The following is a 9,868-nucleotide window of genomic DNA, read 5'->3' on the forward strand; positions in this document are numbered from 1 at the left end:
AACCTGACATGATGTTCCTTTCATCAAGAGGGTCTAAAACCCAATTAGTGAGCTGTTGGTTACTGCCAAGGTAAGTGTGCCACTACTGCACCGTAGGGTTATTGTGGCATACTGGTTGTTGTTGCAGTTCCTGGGTTCAGAGCTGCGTAGAGCCATCAGTGGCTTCCGTCCTTAGGAAACTTACATGGAAGCTTCTGGGGCCACACAAAAGTTAGTCCTCAAAGAGGAGGCTTTCAGGTCAGATCTAGCTCAAGCCCCATGGGTCTTCTGTGCAGAGTGACTGGTGTCTTCAGCAGTAGAAGAGATTTACCTTCCATCTCAGGAGGCAAGGAAAGGCAGCAGCAATACCTCTAAGTGTCTGGGGAGGCTCTTGGACAGCCCTGACCACATTTTATTTTATGCTTTATTTATTTCTTGAGACAAAGCACATACTTTTAATTCTAGTACTTGGGAGACAGAGGCCGGTGGATCTCTGAGTTCATTGCCAGCCTGGTCTGCATAGCAAGTTCTAGGACAGCAAGACCGCATAATGAGACCCTGTTTCAGAAAAAGAAAAAAAGAAAAATGAAAAAAGAAAGGAAGAAAGGAAAGAAATGGTATAGTGAGCTTCCCTACGGCCTAAGTTTTAGAGGAGAATGAATTGCTCTTCTCTGCTTGGTGTCCCTGGAAGCTCACCAGAAACGGAATCATTGTGAGGCAGCTCATGTCTTCTCCATAAAGCTAATGCTGCCGTTGAGGTGGCCTTCTGGAGGAGAAGTTGGCACGAGAAGCCTGGGCATGGCTGGGGATGGCACAGGAGCAAAGGACTATAAACCTTTATTGTCACTTAGAGTAATAAACGTGTGCTCTGATGCTTTTAAAAAACGCACAGCAATGTAGAGCTCAAACTGATTACCCAGAAGGCCATAAAATGAACATGCTGCACATAAAAATTATACCATCTTATAAATTTTCCCGAAGACTGATGCATAATTTATGATCAGCATTAATTGCTAATCCTTTCTGCCTTTGTAGAATTTAGAGAAAACTTTTTAGAATAGTTGAGTATATTTGGAGATAGTAGTTTTGGGGGGTATTTTAGGGACCTTGATTAGTAGTTTTGGGGGGTCCTGTAGGGGTCCTGAGGTAGATGACCACTGAGAGGATGCCTTCTCACCATGCTCTGACACAATCCAGGTAGACTTTGTTTGGGGGAGAGGGCAGAATTTTCTCTGTGTAGCCCTGGCTGTCCTAGAACTCAATTTGTAGATTAGGCTGGCTTCGAACCCAGAGATCTGCCTGCCTCTGCCTTCATGTCTTAAAACCCCAGTATCTCAGAACACAAACTTATCTGGAAACATGTACAGTCAGGCTGGAGTGATGGCTCAGTGGTCAGGAACACTGACTGCTCTTCAAGAGGACCTGGGTTCGATTCCCAGCATCCACCTGGCAGCTCACAACTGTCTGTAACACCACTTCCAGGGGATCTGGCACCTTCACATAGATATACATGCAAGGAAAACACCAATGTACACATTAATTAAATAAAATTCTTAAAAAAGGAAATGCATAAAGTCTGTAGATTATGATGGTGCAGTTTTACGATGGGAGAAAGACACACACATTCAGTGTGAACTAACTGCGCTGTGAATCTTGCATCCTCATCTCCTCCCAGGTTAACACTCTCAGGGACAGTCATCAGTCAATGATCCCGAGAAGAGAAACTGTAAAGTGTGCCACGTTTCAAAGTTAAGGTGCATGATGGCTTTATCGGGGTATAATTCATCGTCAGTGAAGGAGTATCTGGAGGGGCCGAGCAAACAAACCAGGCTAGGACCAGTTGATACATAATTCTTGTATGAACGACATGTTTATAAGAAATAAGAAAAGCAGGAGATAGCTGGAGGTGTAGCTCAATGGTAGAATGTGTGTGAGCCTGGTTTCAAGCTCTAAGAATGAGAAGAAAGGAAGGAAAGAAGGAAGGAAGGAAGGAAGGAAGGAAGGAAGGAAGAAGGGAAGGAGGGGGGAAGGAAGAATGAATGTCATATGAAAACAGAGATAAAGAAGAAAAATGCCAGGTGAAGAGGAAGTGAAAAATGTGATGATGTGATAGAGGAGGGTCATCTGTCTATGTGTTACTTTCATTGGTTAATAAAGAGACTGCCTTGGCCTTTTTGATAGGACAGCAGCTTAGATAGGCGGAGTAAACAGAACAGAATGCTGGGAGGAAGAAGGCAGTGAGGCAGTCACCATGACTCTCCTCTCCGAGACAGATGCAGGTTAAGAGCCTTCCTGGTAAGCCACCACCTCGTGGTGCTACACACATTAATACAAATGGGTTAATCAAGATGTGAGAGTTAGCCAATAAGAGGCTGGAACTAATGGGCCAAACAGTGTTTAAAAGAATACAATTTGTGTGTTGTTATTTCGGGTGTAAAGCCAGCTGTGCGCGAGCCGGGCGGGAATGCAGCCCGCCGCTCCTTTCTACAATGATGTATCCTCTAAGCCAAGAGTTAGGGTTCTCTAAAGGAACAGAATTGATAGACTGTATACACACACATACATATATATGTTCTTAGTTACTGTGTTATTGCTGTGAATATGTGAAGAGACACCATGACCAAGGCAATGTATGAAAGGGAGCATTTAACTGGGGGCTTGCCTACAGCTTCAGAGGGTGAGTTCATAACTATCATGGACCATGGTAGAGGGCAGGGCAGCTGGCAGGCAGGCATGATGCTGGAGCAGTAGCCGAGAGCTCACGTCTGAGCCACAAGCATGAGGTATAGTTAGAGACTTGGAATGGTACAAGGTTTGGTACAATGGCTCAAAGTCCACCCTCAGTGACTCATCTGCTCCAACAAGGCCACACCTCCGAATAGTTCCCCAAACAGCTCACCATGTAGGGACCAACTATACAAATATGTGAACCTATGGGAGCCATTATCAATGCCTGAGCTACCATGTCCAACCCAACTCATTTTTGTTGTTGAAGTTTCCCAGGTCTTATGTAGCCCAGGCTGGACTTGAACTTTCTATGTAGCCAAGGATGACCTTTTTTTTTAAAAAAATATTTATTTATTTATTATGTATACAATATTCTTTCTGTGTGTATGCCCTCAGGCCAGAAGAGGGCACCAGATCTTCTTACAGATGGTTGTGAGCCACCATGTGGTTGCTGGGAATCGAACTCAGGACCTTTGGAAGAGCAGGCAATGCTCTTAACCTCTGAGCCATCTCCCCAGCCCCAAGGATGACCTTTTATCATCTTTGTGTATGTGTGTTTTAATTTTTTTATTTTTCTTCTCTCATATATTACAAACTCCCTCTTCTCCTCCCAGATCCTCTCCCCCACCTTCCCTTTCCCCCAGATCCTCTTCTCCTCCGATTCCCCTCAGAAAAGAGCAGGTCTCCCGGGGATAGCAATCAAACAAGGCATAACAAGTTACAATAAGACTAGATGCATACCCTCATATCACGGCTGGACAAGGCAGCCCAGTAGATGGGAAATGGTCCCCAAAACGGGCAAAAGAGTCAGAAGCAGCCCCCACTTCCATTGTTAGGAGTCCCACAAGAACACCAAACTACACAATCATAACATTTATTCGGGGCACTAGGTCAGACCCTTATAGACTCTGTGATTGCCACTTCAGTCTCGGTGAGCCCCAGTGAGCCCTGCTTAGTTGATTCTGTGGGCCATGTTTTCCTGGTGTCCTTGACCCCTCTGACTCCTAGAAATCCTTCCTCCCTCTCTACCTCAGGCTTCCCTAAGCTCTGCCTAATGCTTAGTTGTGGGCTTCCTGCATCTGCTCCCATCACTTGCTGATGAAGCCTCTCTGATGATTGGGCTAGGTTCATTAGGAATTAGGACTTTTTGTCTTCCTCCCTCCCTCCCTCTCTCCCTCCCTCCCTCCCTCCCTCCCTCCCTCCCTCTCTCCCTCCCTCCCTCCCTCTTTCCCTCCCTCCCTCCCTCCCTCCCTCCCTCCCTCCCTCCCTCCTTCCCTTCCTTCCTTCCTTCCTTCCTCTTTCCTTCCTCCCTTTCCTTCTTTTTTTCTGCCTAGGTCTCTGAGCTGTCCAGCCTCCAGGTCCTGGCCCTCCAGATAGTACCAGGCATTTGCTGTCACCTTTCAACTAAAACCGTGAGGGGATGTCTGCCGCCTGGATAAGAGCAGACAGTTTGTCTGTCTTTCATGGCACCGCAGAGGAGAAGTGTCTGATAACCGCAGGCCTATCTTCCTGGGCTATACACTGTCTGAAGAAGGGAGACTTGGTGTGTGCATACAGCTGGAGCAGAATAAAAGCTACGGACCCAAGAGGTCCATGGCAAAGGAAGTCAGGCATGGAAATGCCTCAGCTATTAACCAGCATCAAGCAGGGGATGGTATCTTAGACAGTGACCAAGTCTTTCAGAGAGCCGTGACCTCAAGGGCACTTTCAAAGAGCTAACCACTATTGAGTGCTCCTTCTTTGACAAGCACTGTGACGTGTGGCGATGGGTTGTATAAAACAAGCCATTTAATTCCCACAGCAACAACGAAGGGGGTAATGACAGTGACACCTACAGAAGCAGCCCACCTGCTGCACAGGCTAACCGGACTGATGAGCGGCCCGGGAGGACTAAAGTGGAGTGAGGCCAAGCCTCTTCATGCCTTGCCTCTTTCATCACCAAATTTGCAGGATATAACTCAGTGCCCGGGGCAAAACAGGCGTTCAGTAAAGGTCTGGGATGAGGGACAAACAGTGACCGTATGCTAGATGATTGTGAGTTATTTCATAAAGCCCCCCCACAAACACACACACACACACACACACACACACACACACACACACGAATTGGCTCAAGCCCCACTTTGACCTTGGAGAAGGCTGAGAGCAAATGCTACAGCTGCTCTTGTCACAGTGTGGATGATCATGTGGTAGCTCTATCCTCATTTTGTAGAGATGGGGACTAGGAGCTTAGAAAGTTTCAGCTTCCTTGGGGTCACTTAAGGTTCAAGTTGGAGCTAGTGCCCTCACACTGCAAAAACAGAAACAATACCAAAAAGCCTTTGTGGTTCCAGAGCACAGAATTCAGCTCAGGGCTTCTGGCCCCAAATCCCAGCTCTTCTCAGGGCAGTCTCATGGCTATGAGTACACTGAATCCCCTGTGCTAATAGGGAGGCCCAGGCCTTGCTCCCAGCCTGAGGTCAGCCCCTCTGCCACCTCTTCTCTTCCCCTCTCCCAAGGAAAACTCCCTGCCTGTTGGAAGGAGGGAACCCGGTGCCAGCGACCCTCACCTTAACTTTCCTGCAGTTTCTTCCACAAAGTAGACCAGAAATACTTGGGGAAAAGCTTTGACATGGGACTCCATCCTGGAAAATACATTCTGCTGTGTGAAGCGGTGTGATCCCGGGGCTGGGCAGTCAGTTGTTTGTGTGCAACACAGTCCTGTCAAGTGTCTCTGAAGGAGAGGGACACATTCTTCTCAAAATTTATTTTTTACACACGTGAGTGTTTTGTCTGCACATATGTATGTCCACCACCTGCATTCCTGGTGCCCACAAAGGTCAGAAGAGGACCTCGGATCCCGTTGAAGTGGAGTTACGGACAGTTGTGAGCCACCATAAGGGCGCTGGGAATCAGGCTTCAGTAAACCGCAAGAGCAATATGTGTTCATAACTGCTAAGCCCTCCCTCCAGCCCTTGCCTCTTTTTGATGAGGAGGATGACTTTGAACTGCTGGTCCTCCCAGCTCTACCTCCCAAGTGCCGAGACTGCAGGACTATGACACCATGTCCTGTGTTCCTTTATGAGCTGCTGGAGACCAAACCCAGGGCCCTGGGCATGCTAGGAAGAGCTCTACCAACTGAGCCTCCTTCCTAGTCTATCTAGGGACCCACTCTAAGAAATGCATTTTCTTTGCTTGTTTTACTTATGTGTATGTGTATATGTGTATGTCTGTGTGAGTGTATATCACATGGGTTCAGATGTCCATGGAAACCAGAAGAGGGCATTTGATGCCCTGGACCTGGAGTTACAGGCAGTAGTGAACTCTCTGATGATATAGGTGCTGGAAAACAAGCCTGAGTCCTCTGGAAGCCTGACAAGTTCTCTTGACCTCTGAGCCATCTCTCCAGTCCAGAAAGGTTCTCACTAAGTAGCTTTGGTTGAATTGGAACTTGTCATGTAGACCAAACTGGCCTTGGACTCACAGAGATCTGCCCGTCTCCGTCTCCCAAGTGCTAGGATTGAAGGGGTGTGCCACACTTCTAGGTCCAGAAATGCAATTTGAAGGCAATTTTGTTGTCCTGCAAACATCAAAGAGGTTCCTTAAAGAAGCCTAGGAGGTGTTCACCAGTTGGTCACCATGGCCTGTGTGTGTTTGTGTGTGTGTGTGTATGTGTATCTGTGTGTATCTCTCTCTCTCTCTCTCTGTATGTGTTTCTGGTGCTAGGGGGCCCAACCTAGTGCCTCACATATGCTATGCAAGTGCTCGTCCTCTGAGCTACAGCTCCAAGCCATCTTGCTATAATCAGGAGACAAACTAAGGATGAGATGAACAAGATATTTTTTGTGTAATGTAGCAGACCGCTGTACAGTACATTTTTTTATAAGTAGAAGTGCATTCTAAACTGACAAGAAAAGTATGGTATAGACAACACACAAACCAGTAGCACAGGGCTGGAAAGATGGCTCAGCAGTTAAGAGCACACTGACGGCTCTTCCAGGGGACCGGGGTTCAGTTCCCAGCACCCACTGGTCATGGCAGCTAACAACTGTCTGTAACTCCAAGATCTGACACCCTCACACAGACATACATGCAGGCAAAACACCAGTGCAAATAAAAATAAATAGATTATAAGCAACTGCAACAACAACAAAACCCCCAAAACCAAACCAGTAGCACGGCCGTCTGCCCTCATGCTCCACACTGGGGACTGCATGTGGTTCTCTGTGCTGTACCTCTGTATTCTCGGCAGTGCCATGACCAGGGGGCGGTCACCTGGACCGCTGCTCAAGGGTCACTAACTCCTGACGCTGTGATGTTGCTTTGGCTGTGTCATCCTCACAGGGTGGCTGGAGGTTTTCAATGGGCACTGCGCAAGCTGCCATTTCCCACTGGCTGAAATGCTATGATGTGCACGCGCCTGCAGGGCCAGTCCCTGTGTGTGTCCAAGTCTGTGCAAATGTTCGCTGTTTTCACTGACGGCTAATCTTGATTGACAACATGGTCGGATCAAGACAGACTGCTAGATGTGTCTGGGAGGATGATTCCAGAGAGCGTTAACTGGGGGAGACGGGGTGTGTTCCAAATGGTAGTAACATCTCATCCCATTAGCTGGGGGACCAGGTGACATAAATCCTCATTTAGTGTTATTTCCTCAGGTCTTAGCGATGAAGTCTCACAGACACAACCATTCTTCCTTTTTTTTAGTTTAGATTTTGCAGTGCTAGGAATCAAACTCAGGCGAGTCAAAATACGTGCTAGGCGAGTGCATACGTACACGTGTGCATACTCACACATGAACACACATACATATGGAAACATATGCACACATGCAAGCATACGTACATAAAAACTCAAAAGGAAATTAACTAGAAAAAAGTCGCTTATGAGTCAAGCTTATGCAGTAAATGCACACGAGAGCTTGTGTGTTTGTGCGTTTACTCTGGACTTCTTGCTATTTTGCACGTAATTCTAACAGATTGACATGTCACAAATGTGAGCTGTTGAGAAGGCTCAGTAGGCAAAGGGGTTTGCTGACAAGTAGACCTGAGTTTAATGCCCAGGGCACACATTTGTGAAAGAGAGTTTCAACTAATTCCCACAAGTTGCCCTTTGACCTCCATGTTTGAGCATATGACCAAACAAAGAAAGCAATTTTTAAAAAGAATTACTTCAAAAGTCGAGGAGCAGAACGTTGCTACGACAGGTGGAGCCTTAACCATGAACTCAAGAGAGACCTGCCTCCCTCTGCCTCCTGTGGGTTGGGATGCAAAGCATGCAGCCATCACATCGCGCCCGCCCGACCTCACAACTGACCCCCCAAAATTAGCTTTAGAACAAGGCAGTGGACAACAGAGTGAACACTTAGCGTGCGTAACTCTCTGGGTTTAATCTCCAGCACTGAAAAGAAAAATAGGGCTGAAAAGATGGCCCGGAAGTTACAGATGTGCTCCGCTCTTGCACAGACTTGAGTTTAAGCCCCAGCACTCTCGGTGAATAGCTCACAACCACCTGTAGCTCTGCCTCCAGGGTCCAGTGGTCCTGATCTCTATGGGTGTACACACACATACCCACACACAGACACCAATGAAAATGAAATTTAACTAAAAAAAAGAAAAGGGGGCCTGGAGAGATGACTCAGAAGTTAAGAGCACCCGCTGCTTTTGCAGAAGACCGGGGCTTAATTCCCAAACACCCACGTGGCAGCTCACAACCATCTGTAACTCTAATTCTGGAGGATCCGACACTTTCTTCTGGCATCCAGTGACAGCAGACACACAAATGGTGCACAGACATACATGTAGGCAAAACAGTCACACACATAAAAATGCAATAAAATATTTTTAAAAAGAAAAGAAACCTAGGCATGCAAATGAAAAGGAGATCTACTGAAAACAGCAGTCAGAGCCGTCCGAGCTTACTGACTTGGTGTGTGAGACTCATGACCCTGTGGACCTCCGGGACCGTTTCCTGACCTCAGTGTTACAAGTACATGCTAGCAGGCATGCCTTAGACCCACAGAATGTGAAGATGAAGGCCCTTTTACTCCAGCTTGCACCCCCAGTCAGGAAGCGAGAGGAACAGAGCTTGTGGGTCTTCCTGAGCCAGGGCTCTTGTTACTGCACTGGGGACTCTAAGCCCAGACCCATAGTTCCCAAGGAAAGCTCCAATTCTGTTCTGTCTTCCATGTGAGCTCTGCGTGAAGGTGATAGTGTAGACCGGAATGTAAACGGCCCCGGGTGTCAGTGGTCAACCCTGTACACAGCGGCTCATTGGCATCAGAGGTCGATCCTGAGGAAGGCAGTGACCATGGTTTCTTTATGACAGGAAGAAATGGCGTTCCTTCAGGGTACCCATGAAGATCAGCCAGGACACTGGGACCCAAGGATGATGAAGCAGCTGGCAAAGGCTGTTGTGAAGGCAGATTGTGATCCTCTGAAACATGCCATGGAGCACATGGGACATCTCCATAGGTATATAAATGGCCGATGGGCTCATGATTGGTATATATGGTGATAGTATTTCAATTTGGCAGTTCTACCCCGGGCAGGCATCCGGCCAGTCTACATTCCTACATCCTCCACCGACTCCTGGGCCCACCCGTTTCTATATTGAGCTGCTCCTGGCCTTAAATAAGGAACAGGAGCCAGTCATGAAAGAAAGGCTGTCCCATGGGCCAACAAAGGGCAGGAAGTGCTGGGCGGTGGCCATGCGTGTCCCTCCTAGAGGCTAGCTCACCTGGCTGGACTCTAGGGCCTTTGTGCAAAAAATGTCAGGCCGAAGTCCCCAATTTCCTGCCATTTGTCAGGCTGTGCCATGACCCTGAGTTCACTGAGACGCTTTTGGCCCCCAACAATACACATATACATCCTTTGGAAAAATTCTCTCCTCTCCCTAGTCCAGGCTCAGGAGCTTTTTGTGGAAGCAGCTGGAGGACCCAGGCTGAGTGATGGAAAGTTTAGATTGTGCTTATGAGCCTCGAAGGGGAGGAAAGAGGCAGGGTCACACCTCAGGGACACTGAAGCACTGGGCGCACTCCCAGGAGCAAGGCAGCCAAGGTAGCGGGTCTATCTCTGAGGCTCGTTGCTTCCTGCTCTTCCCCAGCCTTTCAGATGACTTGGTCTGACCTGCCTCTCTGGAGACTCAAGGATGCCACCGCCCAAGAGCAGGACAGAGTCAGGGC

General features: G+C 47.9%; 1 protein-coding gene across 1 annotated transcript in view; it reads right to left on the bottom strand.

Moving 5' to 3' along the window:
• The window catches only part of Podxl (podocalyxin like), a 65,057-nt gene extending 57,987 nt beyond the window's left edge, over positions 1 to 7,070 (bottom strand). The window contains exons 1-2 of the mRNA XM_087901742.1: positions 6,961 to 7,070; positions 4,555 to 4,700 (exon numbers count right to left, since the gene is read on the bottom strand). Coding sequence (XP_087757868.1) covers positions 4,555 to 4,700; positions 6,961 to 7,070 — 256 coding nt within the window. The remainder of the gene's footprint in view (positions 1 to 4,554; positions 4,701 to 6,960) is intronic.
• Between the last annotated feature and the right edge of the window lie 2,798 nt (positions 7,071 to 9,868).

The sequence above is a fragment of the Myodes glareolus genome, chromosome 25 (assembly GCF_982192425.1).
Source record: "Myodes glareolus chromosome 25, mMyoGla1.1, whole genome shotgun sequence".
Classification (NCBI taxonomy): Eukaryota; Metazoa; Chordata; class Mammalia; order Rodentia; family Cricetidae; genus Myodes; species Myodes glareolus.